At 36.0% G+C, this 21,562-nt stretch overlaps 2 protein-coding genes across 9 annotated transcripts in view; one reads left to right on the plus strand and one right to left on the minus strand.

Moving 5' to 3' along the window:
• Nucleotides 1-1,798: 1,798 nt before the first annotated feature.
• On the minus strand, nucleotides 1,799-16,981 carry RMND5A (required for meiotic nuclear division 5 homolog A). The gene is made up of 9 exons (XM_026717291.2): nucleotides 16,692-16,981; nucleotides 14,067-14,209; nucleotides 10,901-11,035; nucleotides 10,687-10,787; nucleotides 8,540-8,706; nucleotides 7,345-7,510; nucleotides 6,566-6,668; nucleotides 5,116-5,270; nucleotides 1,799-3,523 (listed from the first exon to the last, which is right to left on the minus strand). Exons 1-9 carry the CDS (start codon nucleotides 16,831-16,833, stop codon nucleotides 3,460-3,462), a joined length of 1,176 nt encoding a protein of 391 aa, XP_026573076.1. The 5' UTR covers nucleotides 16,834-16,981; the 3' UTR covers nucleotides 1,799-3,459.
• Nucleotides 16,982-20,558: 3,577 nt separating this feature from the next.
• LOC113447271 (charged multivesicular body protein 3) overlaps nucleotides 20,559-21,562 on the plus strand; it is a 38,145-nt gene continuing 37,141 nt past the window's right edge. For 2 of the 8 annotated variants that reach the window (XM_087916351.1, XM_087916347.1), the window contains exon 1: nucleotides 20,927-21,485. The gene's annotated coding sequence lies outside the window, so the exon portion shown is untranslated. Of the gene's footprint in view, nucleotides 20,813-20,926; nucleotides 21,486-21,562 lie in introns of those variants that run through there. The other 6 variants (XM_087916349.1, XM_026717341.2, XM_087916350.1 and 3 more) reach the window with 4 other exon arrangements.

The following is a 21,562-nucleotide window of genomic DNA, read 5'->3' on the forward strand; positions in this document are numbered from 1 at the left end:
TCAAACTTGGCAAGTTTAAGATATGTAGACTTCAACTCTCAGAATTCCCCAGCCAGCATACCAAAGTCCACATGCCTTAAAGTTGGCTAGGTTGAAAAACACTGGTTTAGATAATACTCTCAAAAAGTGAAAAAAGCAAAATAATTCCAGACTAAATAGTGTGGAAGGAATCTATAAAAGTAGCTACATGTAGAAGAAAAAAGAAAAAGAATCTGATATTTGTATGCTTAATTACCCGAAAGAACAAGCCAGAAATGAAAAGTAGGCACACACACAGAAACAAGGTATCAGGACAATTTTCATATTGAAAGCTCATTTTGCTAATCAGCTTCAATAGTTCACATGAAATTGTTTGATACCTAAAATATAAGGACTTTCCAAGTCAGATGCTATCAGTTCCAAGCATCTACTGTTGTTTTCATAGAAATTTTATTGAGGCAATAAAATAAAGCAAAATACATTTAGCAAACATTTTATACTCATTACAGTAACCATGTAACATAATACATTGTCAGCATAATAAGCCCAGCAGAGTTCTACCAATTGACCATCCCCATTCATGGATTCAAGTGTGCATTGTATCTTTTTTGTATCAGCAGAAAGCTATCAAAACTGAGCCTTAGCTTGTGTGTACTGAAAACAGATAGATATATTTGCAAAATGATAATCTAGCAGTGTTTCTCAACAACTTTAAGATGTATGGACATCAACTACCAGAATTCCCCAACCAACGTACTACTGCATAATTCTGGAAATTGAAGTCCATATAACTTGCTGAGGTTGAGAAATACTGATCTAGCACACAACTCTCAAACATGTTATAACCATGAAACATGTTTGTATTATTTTTATTATCACTCCCCAGAGTGACAGGTGTTTCGTCACGTCATATCAATGAAGATCTCAAGGGCAAGATGGGCTGTGCTTTGAATCAAATAATTGGGAAATGTTTGCTAAAATAAACTATATCTGTTTATAGTGTACTGTTTTCAAGAAAAACGAAACTGTAAGATAATGAAAAAGCTCAACAATAATTCACGCATAACTATGAATTCTAAAAAAAAGTGTAGAACATCATAGTTCATATTTACCATGCCATTCCATCATACAACTGATGGGGTAAAACTCCAATCTCTGGGTTTAAAAACAATGCAGCCATCTCTCCCAGAATAAAATAGCTACGAACTAATATATTCCCCAGTGATCTTAGGAAGGATAAACTCCCACTTTTGTTTTGGAGTCCACTAAAATGATATCAGTCCTTATATTTTAGTATAAAGATATCAATCCTTACATATAAAATAGGCAAACTAGCATAGTTTCTTGGAGTAAAAAAAGTTTTCTATCAAACATTTACAAAACCCCAATACTCATTGAAATTGATGGGCCACAGACATGACATCTGCAAATATCCTTACATTATAAATGTTCCCCTTGAGTAGAGTTTCTTTGGAGATTCTTGGTAAATCCAGGTCATGGTTGTCCCAAAGGTGCTTTTTTCAAGAGGCAACTGGACTTCGTGTTTTTCCCCAACTCCATTTCCCACCATCCAGTCAGAGCTGAATAAGCTTCTTGGATGAGAAGCAAAACATCTTCAAACAAAACCAAAAAGTCCAGTTGCCTCTTTGAAAAAAGCACCTTTGGGACTTGAATATAGTTGTGTATTACACTGCTACATTTTCAATTTTTTCTTATGTCACTGAGTAGAAGAATATATTTGACTCACACAAGTGCAGTTCTCTTATTACGATAAAAGCAAATTCACTGAGATTTGAACCTGAACAGAAAACACTTTTACTTGTTTCTCATTATCTTTATTAAATTTCTATAGAAGCATGTTATAGAAGTAACTCAGAATACAGTGTACAGTTTTACTTCTTTTTTTCTATTTGAACAATAGTGTCAGGTTGCATTGGTATATTCTTTGGGATTATGACCAATTATCTGAACATGTAAAATCTTTGTGAACATTTTTCTGTGTAATACGCTGGGCCAGTAGATTTAATTAAATCTAATTTTAGTATCCAGCCATAGAAAGATGGAATTTTGGTAGCAATAGATATTAAATAGCTCCTCTGCTTTATTGTAGGAGAGTGCAATGAATGCACACATTTGCTATAATGCACATCAAATTTATAAGTACATATTCACTTTGGATAATATTTATAGTACAAATGCATAATCCTTTACCTATCCTAGCTTTTCCCAGAGAATCCAGGCCATTGCAAATTGGCAAGACTTTGAATATTAGAATCTACTAGTTTCTTCTTCCTGACTATGATACTCAATATTCACCAGGTAGGGAGAATGGTAATCAAATCCAGTTTAAAATTTCTAATCTAGATATTTGTTTTGTCACCAGTATAATAAATTTAAGAATAAAATGATATTATCATGATATTAAAGGGGACATGGACACTGGCACAACGCTCTTAACAACAGAAGATATATTTATTTCTAAGATGGAGATGGAGATGGAGGTCCAATCCAGGGATAAAAAGACTAGTAAAAGACCTTCTATTCCCCTTCTTAACAATGAACATTAGCAACAGTGTATTTATTTGGTTCTGATAACTATAAATAATGTAACAATCATGTCTAGTAAACTGTACAGCAACAAGACACTGATCTTGAAATCAAATTAAATTAAAATTACAGTATAACTAAAAAAATAAAACCTGAAGAACAAGTATTACCAGGAAAATTTTTCCATTCCAGAGCTCTGTGATATTGAATAGTTTTAGCTACCCAAAGAACTCTTGGTTATGAAAACAACTGAAACAAATCTATGTTTCCTACATCCAAGTGTAGGAAACATTATTCACTTGCTGTTTTTCTAAATCAGAAATGATTGGAAATCTGTTATGCTTATACAAATATTATGCAATTTATATATAAGCACATTTAGATAGAATTTAGGTGGAATTTAAAAGTGGGGGAAATGTTCCAACAGGAGGGGAAAAAACTCTCTGAAAATTGTCAGAGTTCTGACTTGGAAAAATAATAAGAGAAATACAAGTATATCCGATATTCAATTTTTAAACTTTTTTCCTGAAATCTTCTCTTAATTATTTACATGCTAATGAAAAAAATTCCTTCACATTCTTTATGGTGACAATAATCAATCAGAATGATAACAGCAGGACAAATATTAGAATTATATGGTGACTGGTTTCTACTTTATAAAGCAAAGTCACCATAGAATTAAGTACAAAAAAAATCTGCATTGAATGACTGCTGGTGTAATATCTTGATCAGATATGATGACCAAGATTACAGTAAAAGCCCTATAACAGATATTACATCTGGAGCTTTTCCAAACTGTACATCTGCAATAAATGTTGGCAAAAATTTCTGGAGCATCAGACTCAAAAGAAGTCTCTTTCGTATGTACAGCATACAATGGAACATTTGCCTATTTTAGTGTTCCAGATCACACACATATAATCTTTTGTGTTCTCAGAAGAATATCTGTTTGGCATCCCCAGGACTCTGCTCCATAGGACAATAAGGACATTTTAATCTAAGAATAAAAAAAATATTAAAGTTAGCCGCAAAATGGCATGCAAACAGCCACATTTGAAGATAACACATTTAAATAATTAATATTTGACATTTTTTTATCTCACTTCAATATTTGGTTCGTAATTCAACAATATTGAAACAAAAAGTCAAAGAACAACTAGAGACCAAGATTTACAATAAAAAATCAAAATTAAAACTGGAAAAGGGGAAAAGGGGAAAATCATCAAAAACAACTTTTACCATGCCTATTTAAGAGATTTTAAGGAGATCTCTTAAGTAGATGGAAAACCTTATACCCAAACCAATAATTAGGCAGGATGATGAATTTAGGATTGCTGTAAAAAATGACAATGTGAAACTTGGATAAGTAGATAGAGACATCTTCTGGCCAAAAAGCAGCACTAAAATATTGATTAGAATCAACTGTCAGAATCATGTGAGACCTATTGGTACAACAGCTTCACTAAATACATTTCCTGGACCATTTCAAATACAAGCTATCATCTTTAGATTTTTAAACTTTGGACTCCTGATTTTTTAGGAGGGAGAAGTTATTCTCCTTTTAAATCAGTTTCACAATACTACTAGTCTCTCTTATTGTAAGTAATGAAAGACTAAATCGCTCTCAAGTCTTCTGTGAAAACAATTATGCTCTAGAAATTATCAAAGTAATTTAAAAAATGATTTTGCTTTCATTTTACTGCTGCAGTGACGAGAAAGCCATTTAACCCATTATGTGAAAGAAGGATGTGGAGGTGAGATTAAGAGCTTATAAAACATAATGTACCCTGTTATATTATTTATCTGTCCTAGTCAATATAGAGGATACTAGGCTCAATGGGCAAATGGTCTGATTCCTTAAAGGGAAATAAACTTTTTCAAAAATCTCAACTTAAAAAAAAAAAAGAACACTTCTGCTACCTTTTCTGCACCACAACATAAAGAAGATGTGACTAAAAAAAGAAACAGGAGTCCAAAGAAGAGCCTCCATCTCTCTCTTCATTTATCACAGTTGCTATTCTATCCTTGTCATTTATACTACCAAGCCAACTACTTGGTAAAGAATATCTAGATGGCTGAATCCCTCCAAGAAGTAAAAGAAAAATGATTTTATTTACTGCTTCTTTGAACTCTGAGAATGTGCTGCATACAATTCTACTTCTGGTTAGAAGCCAATGTTTGCTCTGTGTCAAACGTTCTCCCTACATCTAAGGACAGAAATCATAATTCACTTGGATACTTTGTACTCTATTACATGTCACTTGGAACCTATTTCCAACTAGGAATCCTTCAGATGTTGAAATGTTAGCTGTACAGTATCAGAGCAATATGGTATCAGATGCTATAATTAATATGAAGGAGGAGACTAGACTGGGGAAGATTGATTTAAAATATCAAATGTTTAGAGAACACTAGACAAGTTCCTATAAAATCAAATAGCTACTCAATCTTCTGACATGCTAATAGATGGTTTCAAAAGATTTTACTTTTTGTTTTCTTGCCAATATTTGCTATAATTCACACTCATTTCCAAATAGATATTAAATTAAAACTAATTCAATTTTCTCTGTGAATTGAATTTTGACTTACTTGCTGCCATTGAACATTTTATTCAGAGCATCTCTTGATATAATATGACCACAAACCAGCTTCATGGGTGGGTTGTTATCTGTTGTTTGTTGACGAAGGATGGGGCAAGCAAATATTGAATGATACCAGCACTTTTTGCCAAGGTCCACTTCAATCTGTACAAAACAAAGATGCAGTCACTAACTGTTTTAGATCAATGATTTATATTATATTACTCCAGGCATCTTGACTGGAAAGCATCATAACTGATTGGAAAGGATCATAATTGATTGGAAATGCCTCAACTGCTTTTCACTTCCCACAGGTGTCTCAGGCAATTCATAGGAAAGTTAAACGCCTCATGATGATGGACATGGATAGGATTCCTTGTTTTCTCCTTGCCTCAAAATGGCATTTTCCAAGTAATATAGAGTAAGGATGCTTGAAAAAAGGCAATGACTGTATTAGTTGTCTCTTTCTGAGATTATTATAAGGAAAGACTCTTTGACTTTCGATCATCTCACTTCTTCAACCCAACACCTCAATAGATGACAATGGCTGTAAACAGAGACTACCATGCCATACCTTAATTTAGCAGCGGAAGCAACTCCACATATCTACTTGGTTTACCTGGATTCCTCTTTTCATCTTTCCTCTATTATTTAAAATCATGAAAAATGTAAACTATTGCTTACAATTTAGGATGAGAGAACGCCACTAGCAGTCTGGTGTACTTTTATGTGTACATATGCCCTTTTGAATCAGACTTAATTCCTGATGACTACATGAATAAGTGCAAATATTTTTTATTGGTTATAGTTTTGGGACAAAGTTTGCCATGTAGGACTAGAACTCATAGTCTCCTTATTCCAGCCTGGGGTCTTTAACTATACACTACACTGGCATTCACAAGACTTATTAATAGTGCTAAAAAATAAAACAAAATCTAGACAAAACAATAACAAAATACCTTCATTTATTTTAATATCGATAAAATAAAATATCAGACAGAATTTGTGGGCTATAAAACATTTAATTCTTAATCACTGAACTTCTTTAAGTAATTTATTTACAAATAAATATGAAATGACTAATTAAGGTACCTTTTTAACAAGGTGTTCCAGCAATATGGTTCTATTAAATGACTAAGATCTGTGATCTTCTCCCATGCGTGTTTCTTATAAGAATAATTGTACCAATATGTTAGAGCCATTTATCACTATCATCAAACAACTACAGATGTTGCTTGTCTGTAAATTAAATTGATCATATTACATAATAAAAAAAATAAAACATTCATTATTCTAAAGTATATTTTGCTAAAATATCCTGATTTGGGGGCGTTCTTAAGAGAAATAAAATTCAAGTTACAATGTGATTTGTGCAAAATTCTAATTCAAATATTTACATTATAGAATTAATTCCTACTCCATGTAAGAAATTATCTATTGGGATACAAAAAAATACTCACTGGTAATTCATCTTTCTGATTCCAAACACCAGTGCATTGTCTTTGTTCTATCACGGCCTTTATATTAATTAGAGCTGGCAATGCTACACAACCTGCTGAAAAGCTGAAGAAAGCAAAATATTAAAGTTTAATATTGTGAAAATTCCCTTACAATAATACATTTACTAAGCATGTATTTACCCAAAAGAAGGTTCTCTTCTTTCCCCCTCCTTCATTATTAGCCATGAATTGGGTGTGGGATACGAGGGGATTATTTTACATTTGCTGAGAAAGATGCTGACACAATGAATGGAAGAATAAGTTATGCAGACATTAGTGTTAAGGAGTTTGAGAATAAGCTGAGGATTAGCAGTTGCTTGAAAGAAGTGATTTGCAGGATGAATGTAATTAATTTACATTCTTTTTTATTTTTCTTTCTTTTTTTCTGTACAGGTATTTCTTTCCTTTACCTCAGTTCCATTCAGTTTTCCTCCCCTCCTTCTCCTTCTTCTATTAGGGCAACTATTCTTTCCTCTTATCTCTTTTCCAAACTTCAGATGAACACAATACAAAAGCCTGATGATGGCAGATGAGATTCTGCCAAAACGTTGCTACATAGATACTTTTTAGTTAAGACTTTAAGATTTTTACGCTGTTTATGCTAATTTGTCGTTTTAACTAGAGGGTTGGATTTTATTTTTGGTAATAAATTTGGAATTGGGTGTTATAGAATTTTGTTAAAAAGAGAAATAAGTAGATAATACAAGCTGAAAATGCATGTAATATGAAAGAAGCCATACCTGACGCTAAGAGGTGATTCAATTGAGAGTCCCAATAATGCGCAAGCATCCCTTGTAAAAATGTCACATATGTCTGCCCATTGAGTTGCATCTAGTAAATGGACATATGGAGAATTTTCAATTCCTTGCCTCAGGTATACAAGACTTCCCATCAAAATTTGAATATCTGCAAAAGGTTAAAAAATGCAATTTAATTATTTTATTATGGACACATACAATTATATTATTTTTATTATAAAAACTTTAATATATATTGAACATATAAAAATTGACAATTTACCAGCAATATCTCATTATTTGATTCTTTCAATTATCGATAAAGAATTTTTGGAGGTACATTCTTTTTAATTTGCAAAGTTCTTAAGTTATTTTTTTAATCTCTCCCACATGGCACTTTAGAAAGAAAAAATAGAAACGTGTTTTTATGTAACTTAAAATTATCTTTATAATTACAATCAAGATTTGTATCTTTAGAACTCTCTAGGTAGCCCAAGTAAAATGTTGTTGACCTCCATTTTCTCTTATACCTGTACCAGACATTGGGCAGATAATTAAACCATTTCAAGAAACTCTATTTTTTAACACCATTATTTTTCAGTTCTGATGCACAATCTGAAAGTGAACAAGTGCAACAAAATTTCTCAAAAACAGGATCTGAGCTGTCCAAAAATGCTGGGTATAGAGGTTTTTAGTTACATAAAAAAACAAGCAGTTCTATTTAGTGATATATATGAACAGTTGTAAATGAACCTAAGTGATGCACAAGTGTGATTTTGCATTTGTTTCATCAAGAGCAGCCCGTTTTGCTGGAAAACAAAAATATTTTCAAGAATGGGAAAGAATAAAAAAAAATAGCATTATAGTATTGGCAGTGAGAAAAAATTATTCCAAAGAAAAAAATGAATAGGCCAGTAAAACTACCGTTTGAACCTTTGGTTGGCTAAACCAGCTCTCAGATTCAGAAACAAACAAACAAAATCCTTGGAAGAAAGCACTCTTAAGCTTTTATAATTAGATGTGTTGTGTCTCTAAATTTTTATACAAAAGCACTAATATTTATCAATAAATTTTTAAAAACTGTAAACAGGCAGTAAAACTATTTAGGGAAATAAAATATTTGTAGAGAATTCAATACATACAGCTTTTAACTTGAAATACTGTTGTTATCTAGAATATAGTATTTCATATTGCATACCTTTTTGATGATTGAGAGCAAATGGTTGAAAGTTTTTTGCATACTGCAATGCTTCTCTCTGATTTGCAGTTCCACCCATTAATAAACTAATAAAATATAATCTATGTAGCTTAAACTCTAAGGAACTATTCTGTGTCATAAGCATTTCTCTGTTCGAAACAGCCCACCTAAGAAATAATGGGATAATTAATTTTAAGAAAAGCAAAGCAGGAAAATTAGTAATTAGAATAATGGTTTACCTATTTGACTGAGGTCACTAAAAACTAAAATAATGTTATTTACTATATTCCTTATATCACTAGTATACCTCCAGCAAGCAGCAAGTAATAATGCTCTCTACAAATGTAAGTATCTTGGATTTAGACTGTAAAATGCAATTTCAAAATTAATATCCAATATTTTGCAATGTAGCTTGCAATTAAAAAAGCATTTCATGGAAACTGTGATTAACAGTTCCTGGTAGCTGCCATCCAGTAAAAGCCAAGTCAGAGTTCCAGGGAAATGTCCTTGTTTTGTTAAAAAAAAAAAACACTACTTACTTACAGTCCTCTGCCAAATATGAATGGTCTCTAGGAAACTAGATAGAGATATTTTATTAACAGCAAGCTGACATTTTCCCCACTGGGTCATAATGTGCCAAGATAATCTCCACATGAGCAAAGGAGTTGACAAATATTTTCTGAACAAATAGCTGTTTTGTCTGCAAGGCTGTTAAAAGAACTTTTTTTCACTTTCATTTATTAATACTACACAATAATAAACTACTAGTATCTCAGCTCAGATAATGTATAATAAGTAAACATGAAGCTTCTACAGCAGACTTCCAAAAACACTGTATTATTTAGAACAATGCTTAAATGCAGAAGTCTTGCAGGACTGGTTCCAATACAGATTTGGAATAGTAATCATTATCAATTTCAGAGACCTTAATTTCTGTTAAACTCTCTTGTCCTAATCTTATTATAACCTTGCTCATCAATTCCAAAACTGTAATTAAAACAAGGATCAGTTGTGATTTGATAATCCCAGTTTAAATGAAAGTTGCTGAAGTTCTATAGGACAGGGGTCTCCAACCTCGGCAACTTTAAGACTTGTGGACTTCAACTCCCAGAGTTCCTCAGCCAGCAAAGCTGAGACTGGCTGAGGAACTCTGGAAATTTAAGTCCAAAAGTCTTGAAGTTGCCACGGTTGGAGACCCCTGCTATAGGATATCTTCTAAAAGGAGTCCTAAAATAACAAAACAAAAATTTCTTTTCCACGCATATTGAAACCATCTCTCTAGGAAAATCTGGAGAATGTATTAAAAACAAGTTTGGAGATCAGGGAATTACTTCATCTTGTCCCTATGGAAGAATTGTACTGGCAATTCAGAAGCAGAATAACTAGCGCAACTCTTTCTCCAAGGGTGAGAGGAACATGAATTATCTGCCCATACTAATTATTATTTATTTCTAAGCAACATTTACACAATTCTTGCTATTCCAGAGCAGAAGAGTTGATACTAGAATTTAAGAAATCCTTGGAATTCTTAAAGCTAGCAAGGAGCCTTGTAAAAAACAGAGAGTAGCACAGAATACTGTAGGAATACAAGGCTCCAAATCTATTTCTAATAATATCAAATAAACAAAGAAGGAAGCTGGATAATTCTCATGTTTTCCTAAACATTTGCTCAAGTGATCTTTTTTACTGTCTCGGGCACATGAAATATAGGGATGCTAAATAATTACTATATCATAAGGAATGTCAGAACGTTTTCTTACAAAATACAGTTATTTGTGAAGTAAAGGCAACCATATTTGGCACTCAGAATAGGAAAAAGAGCACAACTTGGAAAAGCATTCTGTCATTTTATCTTTAGTTAGCCAGTTCTTAACTGCAGGCTTCAGCTTAATATTGCATGAGTGTACTGTACTATTTGGCTGATACTGATTATTTACTCAGAAAATGCCATATTCAACGAAAGAAAGACAGCTCCTGCTACTTATTAGAATTATTCAAGCTGTGTCTTTCAGTTGAGGCAGGATAGATGAGACTTTGTACACATTTATTTAGCTCAAACCCCAACATACATAACTTTATTAAAGGAAAATATTTCAGTATCTATTAGATTTTAATCTAAAGAGTTTCCAAATAGCTGAATAACTCACTCCAATGCAGGTCTCAAAACTCTAACTTTAAGTGCTTCCAATATTCGGTTCAGCTCCACAAATGGTTGCTTTTGACTTTCGTTTATAGAAAGTCCAGACTCCTGGGGGGGAAAGTTATAGTCCATATCTATTAGTTATCAGAGTATTTTTCACATTAATATAATCTATGATTATTAAATAATTTATTTTGCCTCTACATTCTGGCTGCAATTACCTGACAAAGCTCCTCAGCTACATCTAACATTCCTTGCCGGAAAAAATGTTCAACCATAACTTCATTCAGAATCCTCTGGCTATCAGCCTGCCAACATCCATCTATTCCAACACTGCTAATGTCAGAGTCAAAATTCTGTGAATTAAAAAAGGATAATTAAGTCTAGGAGAAACAATTTTTTCTGGTTTTATTCAAATGCCAATATCAGCACTTTCAAACTATTTCATCCATTACTAAACTATTGTAGCTTCTACATTCAAATCATATTTTAAAACTGCAGACAGAAGAGACTCCAAACTCATTTTCTCTATCTCCAAAAATATAAAAGTTGAAGAACCTCTGTATTCACATTTAATTTAAGGCATTGTGGAAGAGGTCGAACTGCATCAGGAAATACTAGTTTTCATCACAGGATACAACTGAACTTGCTTCCAAATATCTTTCATTTTCTCTCCTATATAATTTTTTTTTGATCCTTGTACTTTTTTTACTTAATCTTGTAAGAAAATATTAGTGCTAAATATCTCACAGAAGGAGTGGGGCAGTGGCCTAGAGGTGGAACTCTCACCTCACAAACAGGAAGCTGTGAGTTTTATCCTAGGTAGAGGTGGATATTTCTCTCTCTGGATACATTGAGAACATATCTGCTGAAAAAAACTCCACACTGGCAACAGGTAAAGCATTCAGACATTAAAATATTCTGCTAGCTCCATTCAGTTGCCCAAACTCTACCCTGCAAGGGATTATGGAGTTGTTAAAAGATGATGATTTACCTCACAGCATCTGTCTTGTGATCTGGTTATAGAAGGAATTTTTACAACTGACTTGGTCAGATCACAAATGAGATTATATTATTCAACTGGTGTGCCCCCAGCACATTATGGATCCAATAATTCATGAGATGAGTTGAGGAGTTTTCCAAAACTTTAGTAGGCAAACTCATAAAAATCAATTCTTATTGGCCACGGGCAATGTAAGGTAAGGTGGGCTCTTGATGAAATTACTCTCAAATATGACTGTTATCAAGGATAGCTATCCTTGATTTATTCAGGAAATTGAGGAGATAAAGTAGCAGAAGAAACATCTAAAGTAACAATGGCAGTAAGAGAGGCAAAACATTGTTAGCTATTGCTTACTATATTAGTAAGCATGATTGCACCTTATTTAGGGTTGCCAATTCCATTGTGTGGAGGAGCCAATATGGAGAGTACCAGCCCAGCTACTGCATCCATGTTCAAATATCACACCCAGACAAATACTCATTTACCATGAGCATGAATTATAGTAGATCTGTGCATAATCTCCACTCTTCAATTTTTCAGTTGAAATTAGTTAAAACTTGTTACATTTTGTCAATATTAAATAAAACACAAACAAAACAAAATTATTTGAAGATTTGGACCAGGGACGAAATCTGGAAGTCTGCTGTGTGAGCTGTGACTGAATATTCATTTTTTTTCTTTCCATTTTTTTAAATTATAAACATAGCTTCTTTCATTTGACGACGTGTCATCTGGTTACAAATATTCTGTGTAATACAGTTAATGTTTACAATCATATTCATTACATAGTATTATTCTTTAGATTTATCTTATTATATTATTGTACTTTATATCACTATCTCTTTCTTTCATCTTAGCTTATTTATTTCTATCAACAAAAATATCTATTGTCCTTCTTAACTAATCCATTAGTCTAGCTCTCATGTTTTTTTTCTAACCATTGATAGAATAGTTCCCATATCTTATAATTACAAGTGTTAATCTATTAACTGTTAATATGTGGCTGAATACTCTTATTAGTTTCAATCAAACCCTAAAATATAAGAATTAAATTATTGCAAGGGAAATGGATATCCACATAACCTTATAACAAAGTGCCTAACCATTCAATCCACTACAGCACAATCAACAAAAGCTGTGGGGAAAAATAACACTGCCATACATCAAAAACATTTCAGAAATAATCAACAGTTACAACTACATGGTATCAACCTCACACACAACTAACTAAATTAATTTAAAATGTCTTAAGTAAACAAAAAGACCCAGTAGCACCAAAAGAAAAAAACAGGAATCATTTATACTTATAGCATACAGTGTAAGGACTGTAACAGCCATCACATAGGACAAATAAGCGGAAGGCTAGCATCCAGAAACATCATCCAACAGTCAGAAAATATGATGAAAACTCCTTAATTGCACAATACATGGACAGACTTCCACTATAGTTTCAATTGGGACTAAGCATCCAAGACCAAGCTAAGTTTAAAAATGTTAGAGAATTCCTAGAAGCTTGGCATTCAGACTAATCAGCCATCAACAGGAATATAGAGATAAATATCTATATACCATTCAAAAGGGACAATCAAAAAGCTAAAAGATCAAAACACTTCCTTGGCAGTTGTCAACACTCAAATAAACAGATATTAACCCCAACCTTAAAACTAGATCAACAATCAGGCAATGAGGAACTACAAATAAAGACAGTAACAATAGACAAAGTTTAACCCAGGAACTATGAGGAACATTCCCCCCCAACACTAACAGGCAAACCACTCAGATATAAATGCAGAGCAAACCTCACTCACTCTAGCACTGATGATATCACTTAGCTGGGTAATGAACCATCTGCAAGAAAACAATCAAGCTCCGAGAGCATCAAGGGTTCAACTTAAGCTACAAATATTCTACGTTCTTCATTTCTTCTTCTATGGAGGCATCTGAACCAGATTCATACTACCTTTGATTAGTACAAATCCTGATAGCCAAGATTTGGCCTATGCCCAGATGTTGCCCAAAGTATCCCTGGTTACAGCACATATACCTAGGTTTTGTGTAGCAACGCAGAAGATCTGCTGAATTCTGATGGGTGAATATCTTGAAATGCATTTTTGTAACTCTAATTCATTTAAACTTTATATGTCACTTTGTGAATGTTAACAATACACTTTTATTTGTTGTAATTTTATGCATTATGTTTAAAATAATTTTAGTATTTATATTATAATTCTATAATCTGTATCTCACTTATAGATGTTAAATTGTTTTAAAAATATTTTTTTAATTCTGTCTTAAATTTTATTTTATTATCTGTACTGGTTTAGGACTGCAATAAATTAAAATTGAATTGAATTGAAATTGATGCTTAAAATTAATACTAATACCTTATCAATTGCTTTCCCAACACGAGAAACACTACTGTGGATATCCTTATGATCCGAAGCCAATTTCTGAACTGTGTCCTTTATTCGTTTACAACACTGGGTCATAACAAGTGATATTGTACCTGATAGATCTTCATCTGGATCTAAATAGAAGAGAAAAAAACTAAAATTTAATTGCATTATGAGAACCATCTCAAAAGCCCAGGCTTCGTATCTTAATTTCAAAGACCTATACAATAGAACAATGTATTACAGTATATGAATACAAAGACATTTTATTGCTACAGAAGTATTGTAGTTAGCTTTTGAAGCTTTTGAAGTTTACAGATAAAATTACTTTTATTACAGATAAAAATCAGGTAAAAACCTATAATCTGAAATGTACTATTAAATGTACTATATCTAATATATATTAAGTATATTAACCAGTGGTAGGCTGCTGCTGGTTCGGACCAGCTCACCCGTAAAAGAAGTTACGACCACTGGCTGGGTCCATTCACTCACCATGGTGCTATCCCACCCTTTGTATCTGGCTCGCTCACCCCTCCCATACAGCCCAGCCACTTTCCAAACCTCATCTGCTCTATCCACCACAGCTGTCGTGCAGGAAATCCCTTTGTTTTTGCAGCAGCAAGCAAGCAAAGTGGGCGTGTGCCAGTGGTAGGATTCAACATTTTTTACTACTGGTTCTGTGGGCGTGGCTTGGTGGGCATGGCAGGCAAAAGCCCATTCCCTCCCCACCCCACTAATCTGTTTTCCAGCTCCATTCTCCTGTGCAGGGCAACAAAAAAAGACCCAGCTGATCAGCTGGGACTCGGGAAGCAGAGAATAGATGGGGGTTGGGCCAGTCAGAAGTGGTATTTGCCGGTTCTCTGAACTACTCAAAATTTCCCCTACCGATTCTCCACAACTGGTCAGAACCTGCTGAATACCACTTCTGGCATGCACGTGCACTCATATTTTTCACGAACCGGTTGTTACAGTATGTGCAGCCTACCTCTGATATTAATCGTTCATACTGCAAATTATTTACAAACTATGTTAAGACTCTATTCAACATCTTGGTCTTAAGAAACAACAGGCTCCTTTAAGCAGACCTCACTTTTCCTAAATTCACTTCAAATCATTAATCAGAGTTATCAACTAGAATGGGCTGCTATGGATCAATCCTGAAAACAACTGTTCATCTTCATTTTATTAGAACAGCTATTAGAAGAGTAAAAATTTTGTTATTTTAGTTTTCTTTATATGTTCTTATAATCCAGAGATATTTTTTCTAAAAGTTAACTATTTGCAGTTTTGGTTTAGCTTGTCAGTTAGTTCAATAACCTCAAATACATAAGGCGTCTGTTTTGTCACAAAGTATTCAACATTATCTGCCGATGCTTCATATCCACAAATACACAAATTAGTCTTTTGCTTTCTCTATACTGTCTCTTTAAATGGACTAGTGACCTAAGGAAAAAGCCTTTTATCTTAAAGTTCCAAATTTACTCTCATCAATAGATTTATGGAATAGGCCTGTTAATTAGCAATTAGGTGCTCCTGGACCAATTGTGCTAGTGAGAAATATCAAGTAACCCTCTGACAGTATAACGGTCATGCACTTGAAGAAGTAAAAACTACTGTTTATTAACCAACAATGTTAAGAATGTATAAACCCTGATCCCACTACCACCTTCCTCATTCTCAAAATGGCCTTTCAGGAAAATTTGTGTAGGGATGTTGAATTTGTCAGAAAATATACGAATCATATCCTGCCCAATTAATTTTACATCAGTCATATGTATTTTTGGTATTTTTTCCTGCTTTTTTGGGGAGGGTGTGGAGAAACGGAAGATACACTTTATTCTTTTACTACTACTGTTTCTAACATATTTCAGATAGTTCTAACTAATGGAAAAGTAAAGAACCAACATTGGGAGGGGCAAACTGAAGTGGACTTGAAAGTGGTATCCTGTACAAAATTATAGCCAACTATAAGGAAATATAGTTTAAAGCAAAAGAGGGTTTATCTGTATATACAGAATATTCTGAGAATGAACCTGATCAAACTAAATGAAAAACAAATGGGCAGAATTGTTACACTGAAAGCACAGATCACATGACTAAAAGCAAATTTAAAGGAAGAGATGACACATTCATAAAGCTTGAGAAGATGAGGAAACACAGTAATCCATACAAGACGACTGGGACAAAACAAAACAGCCAGAATAGGACTTGTATAGGGATTTGCCATCTTGCCTAATAAGCCCTGATCCTATTTCTGTAACAGCAGTCCCCATAAAGAAAAATTATGAAACATTTGTGATAAGGGTTTCTCTTTTGTCCGCAAGCTTTTTCAAAGAGTACTTCTAATAACTACTACCCCCACCCCAATGTCTTATGAACACTTTATACATAATATAGACACGTTTATTAAAAAGCTGCGATTAGTTACAATCCCCTGCTGAGCACAGGCTCAATGGCAATTCTGGTGGATAACGCTGGTGTGCGGTTTGTGGAAACAGCCGACTTTTTAAGGCAAGCTTCACCGGCCGAATTTCTACCCGCACAACTCTCAGGAGGAAAAGCACTTCGGAACGCTTGTTCTAAAGAGAAAAGGGGAGCAGCAGCAGCACATACTTTCGCTCTGGAGGATCTCTCGACGCAGCCCTGCCACGTACTGGATCAGCTCTTCTAAACTCCGCTCGCACAGCTGCCCGTAGCCGGAGAACTTCTGAAGCACCTTCTCTAGCTCGCGCTCCACCGTCACGCATTGGTCCATTGTCTTCCCCTCCGTCGCCCGCTCGTCCTCCCGCCGACCAAGCAAGACTGTACGGCTCGGCCAGAGGACACTCCACGGAGGACCTCCGCGGAAAGAGAACGAAGGAGCAAAGCGAACCAGTTGGCGAGCTGTTGTTTTTGCAGGCAGCACGGAAGACAGCTGAGGTCCACCAGCTAAATACTGGAGATGCGTCACAGGCAGCTATATAAACAGCCTGTAGGTCCTTCAAGGGGAACCTGGGAGTTTACGATTAAAAATAGGAAACGCTCCGAACAATTCTTCCAACACCCTTGAAGAAGCTCTAACACGACCGTTGCGGGACTTTTAGATATTCATTGCCTCCCGCTCACCCCCTAAGTCATCTTGCTCATGAAATACTTGGAAATGCTGCCGGTCTGTAAATAAATAACAGCGACTAACAAAGTCAAACTAGTCCTAGTACCAATAAAATAACCGAGTGGGGGGTTTCCCACCAAAAGTGTATTTGGGATTTTTTAAATTACATTTTTTAAAATTTAATTTCAAATTAAGTGACGGTCTTGTGTCTATCTAGCATGCCTAGTCTATTTTTCACGTCAGTGTTCCGCATTCAAGTCAGGCAGCAGCTTAGTCAGCTAAGCCTGATCTCGCTCAAGCAGGATTTGAGAGCGCCTAAAGGGCTCTCCGAGACTCCTGAAGAAGCGGCTGTTTCTACAGAATCTGGCGGTTCTGACGGCCTATTTGCGAAGGGTTTCTTCAAGAAAGGGGTTTTTCCTCAGTAGGGCTCTTTAACGGGAGTTGGATCCGTTTCCGAGATGCCGCTAACAAATCCCTGCGAAAACGGAAGCCATTTTTTTTAGGTCTTTCTCTCATAGTTTAAACTTCCGTCGCGAGCTGATTATTATCTCCAGGCTACACGGTGGGACTATGTTTGTTTTCCCGAGCTGAGTATATGGAACCTTCAAATAGTGGATTCGTCGAACTGAGCTATTGTTGGGAACCTGTCCCCCCTTTAAAAAAAACCAGTAATAAATAATCGACCCATAGCGTGGATTCAGGAAATAATGTGCTTCTCATCCTCGTTGTTGCACGTTTCTTAACCGTATTTAGTTACGTTATCTTTGCTTTTTCCGTCAAGCGTTAGTGCTTGTAATGGCTGCTACTTTACCTTGGTAAAAATTTATTTTTCTTTGCCCATGCTTTAGTGCAGGCCATATGCTGCAGTTTTACAAAATGAGAAAATACAACAGTCTTACGTAGGGACCCCTCAGATCAGATAAGTGCTCATTGAGATAAAAATTTTTTTAAACCGTGTGTCTTAACTCCCAGCTAGCCAGGTTTACATGCTGAGTTGTAAACCAAGATTTACAAACCCTAATGGCCGAGTTCATAGATATTACTGGTCAAATTGCAGTGTGCTTTACTGCAATATGTGACCTTGGTCTGTAGTGTTATGATTTATTAAATTTGTATGCTGCTCAACTCCCAACAATACCAGATGGTTCACAACAATCAAATTACTATAAAATGAGCGAAAATAGCAAGTAGGCACATCAAAGCAGAGAAAGTATGGGTTACACTCCATTGTAGCCTTGGGTGAAGAGCCAGGTTTTCATTGCCTTTCTGAATAATAGCAAAGAGAACCATCCAGATCTTGGAAGGCAAGCACTACTTCAGAAAAGGGACTCCACATATATATAATATTGTTTAATCAATTGAACTGGGAGCACACTATTTCTGCAAAGTTAAAGTGATTGTGCATGTATTATGCAATGATCAATCAATCAGAACAGAGCTTGAAGGGAGCTTGAAGGGCTTCTAGTTCAGTCCTCTGCTCAACCAGGAGACCCTATACCATTTCAGACAAGTGACTATTCAGTTTCTTAAAAATCTCCAGTGATGAATCACCCACAATTTCTGAAGGCAAGCGGATATATTTATTTGTATCCTGCCTTTTTTATATAAAGCTTATTATGTCTTACTAGGTTGCTACTGTTCTGACCAAGGCTTCCCAAGATCATAATTAAGCACACGCCTAGTTAAAACAACTGTTTTATTTCAATGCTGGGAATTACGTTCATTCCCAGCCGGTAACGAGTCTCAAACAGTCCATTCTAGATAAGCACACCTTTTTTTTCTTTGAATTGCTGCCAAGAACTAGTGTCAAATGAATTATAAAAACCAACCGAAGTACAAAGTCTACACAGCTTCAAGGATTAATCTGAACAAAATGAACGACTTTGCTTCCTACAAAGGTTTCTTCACCTTTGCCTGTCCTTTATACCTTATGGGAGGGGCAATCATCTCCAAGCCTTACTCCCAAGTCACCCCTTTTGTCTCAACTGCTCTTGCCTTCTAGCAGCTCTGCACACACGTGCATTGGGAACAGGCCCCTCTTGTTCCTTGGCCTCGCTGCTGCCAGACTCCAGAGGCTCCGGAGACAGCACCACACTCCCAGATGGTCTTGGCCTCATCTCTGCATCAGACGCAGGATCCTCCTTTGAGTCTTCTCCAGACTCCCGGACTGATCCCCATTCTTCCCCACTGTCTGATTCTGCTGCTGTCTGCACAGGCAGCTGTCGAACCACAACAGCTACTAGTTTAGAACTGCAATTCTAAAACTTATTTTTCTAAGGTCTTGTTTACTTCAGCATAAGGTAATCCATAGAATTGCAACTTTATAGTACAATCTTATCCAAATATCTACTCAGCAGTCTATATATAGTTAATGGTGTGTATTGTTAAATAAGGACCTCACATATCACTGACTTTGTAGGAAGCTAGCAGAGAAAATTTTGAATCAGTTACATGACCACAGATGTTTCAATAATTGGAAACCTAGGCTAGTTGCTGATTGTCCAAATTTGACTACAGGGATGTTGCAATGGTCAGAACTCTGAGAACCAGTTATAAGTACTATTCATTTAATACCATCACCAGTTCAATTGCTTATCACCTGGCTTTTCTTTGGAGTAATAGGTGACAATACCTAACCAATTTTATGTATCTTGAAGCTGCTCTGAAGTAACGTCTCAATAAAATATTGAACTAGTTTAAACATGGCACTTACCAATGAATTAAGGCCTTTCCCTATTTACAGTTGGTCAGAGCATAATTCTGCCCTGGCAGTATGTGGGTTTTTTTTTGTTTTTTGTTTTGCTATGTCTGTGGTGTTATCCTCATCTTGTATTCATTCCACAAGTAGAAACCTATACATGTTCTTAATTGTGTTAAAATTACAATTTCCTATATTTGATGTCATGGAGATATGCTGGGAAAATGTCAGAGTATGACTGTCAACACTGCTAAACTGTGATATGGCTTTATGTGATTGTGGATTATTGTGAAATGTGCAGTCATTGAAATGTGTATGCAATGTATATCTTGTAGCCGATTTAGAAAAGTGTGATTCAATTATGATTTATTTAATAAATCAATGATTAATGCTATGTTTAAAATAGTTCAATGTGGTTGCAGTATAGAATTTGAATACTGGATACTTTGTTATATTCTGTTTTAGACACTGTTATATTATAATCTTATGTTATTCAGCATAATTGACTTACAAGAATATTTCTGGAGGGGGGAAGAGATCGATATAATACATAGATTTGTTTTTTCTTCTTAGGAAACATGATTTTAATGTTAATTAACAGCCTCAAAATTGCCTTGCAGACTTCCGTTTGGGAATGAACTAGAGTTCGGAATGTAAACGCATTTAGTAGAGTATCACTTCCGACTAAAGCGACTTTCGAGTCGGGAGAACCAAATGAGTGGGTGGACTACTCCATCGGTTCTTTTTGCTCCCGCTGTTTTCTCTACCAGGTACAAAAAGTGGGCGGAAAGGAGACAATCGCTTGTCTGTAGCAATCGCCGCGGGAAGATTAAAAGGCAAGCGGCCAACTCCGTGGCCTGCGCTAAACGCACGAAGATAAGGCATTTTAACGTGACCGACCGGCAGGTTTTCTAGGTAAACAAACCCGTGAGGAGCAACGCCCAGGTTAGTCACTGGGGTGAGCGCCGTAGTTGGTCGCCCAGGAAGGAAGAACTGCTTGACTGGGTTAGATCTCTTCTTCCTTTCCGGCTTTCTGGATCCACATCCCTCCCCTTCCCCCTCCCTTTGCGGCCGTCCGCGACTGCAGACGTCACTTGTTATGTCTCCTCCGGCTTGGGCTCTGCTCCGCCGCGGGGAGGCGGCTACGACGACGGGGCACGCGGAAGCCCAGCCAAGTCACCGCCAGCGGTCCCCGCAGAAGTAGGACCGCCGTCTGCCCGTGGAGGGGTAATAAGCGAGGTGCCTCGCCCTGCCCAGTCCAGCTGCCCTTTTCCTTGGCTCTGCTCCCTACCCCCACCGAGGAATGCCCCTCATCCCACTTTCGGATCTTCCCTTTCGAGCGCCAGTCACCGCCCCAATAACCCAGTTGACATCGCTAACGCAAAATCACCCCCTTCGCTGCCGCCGTTCAGAATTCCCTCCCCCCTTAAGCGGTCATCCTTTTTCACCCCTGAAACGCTCCAGCCCTTCTCTTACGGGTGCCGCACGGTAAAGTTCTATTGCACCACCACCACCACCACCACCACCACCCGTTTGTATTTCTGCCTTATCATCAGCTGGTCTGAAAAGAGAGGTGACTCCTTGGCTGCCTTAAACCAGTGCCAGTGTTTCCTCCCAGGTACCTCCAGACAAGGTCTTCTACTCACTATCCATCCAACTGGTTCAGATTCTGTTCCAAATGGGGAGAAAAAGGGA

This window comes from Pseudonaja textilis, chromosome Z (assembly GCF_049901715.1).
Source record: "Pseudonaja textilis isolate UNSWEBS1 chromosome Z, rPseTex1.2, whole genome shotgun sequence".
NCBI classification, from domain to species: Eukaryota; Metazoa; Chordata; class Lepidosauria; order Squamata; family Elapidae; genus Pseudonaja; species Pseudonaja textilis.

Coding starts and splice junctions, on each gene's coding strand:
- RMND5A (XM_026717291.2), bottom strand. CDS start 16,833: ATGGACCAATGCGTGACGGTGGAGCGCGAGCTAGAGAAGGTGCTTCAG. Junction 7,511..8,539: donor TGCTCTCAATCATCAAAAAG/GTATGCAATATG, acceptor AACCTTTTGCAG/ATATTCAAATTTTGATGGGA. Junction 5,271..6,565: donor ATCAGAAAGATGAATTACCA/GTGAGTATTTTT, acceptor TGTTTTGTACAG/ATTGAAGTGGACCTTGGCAA.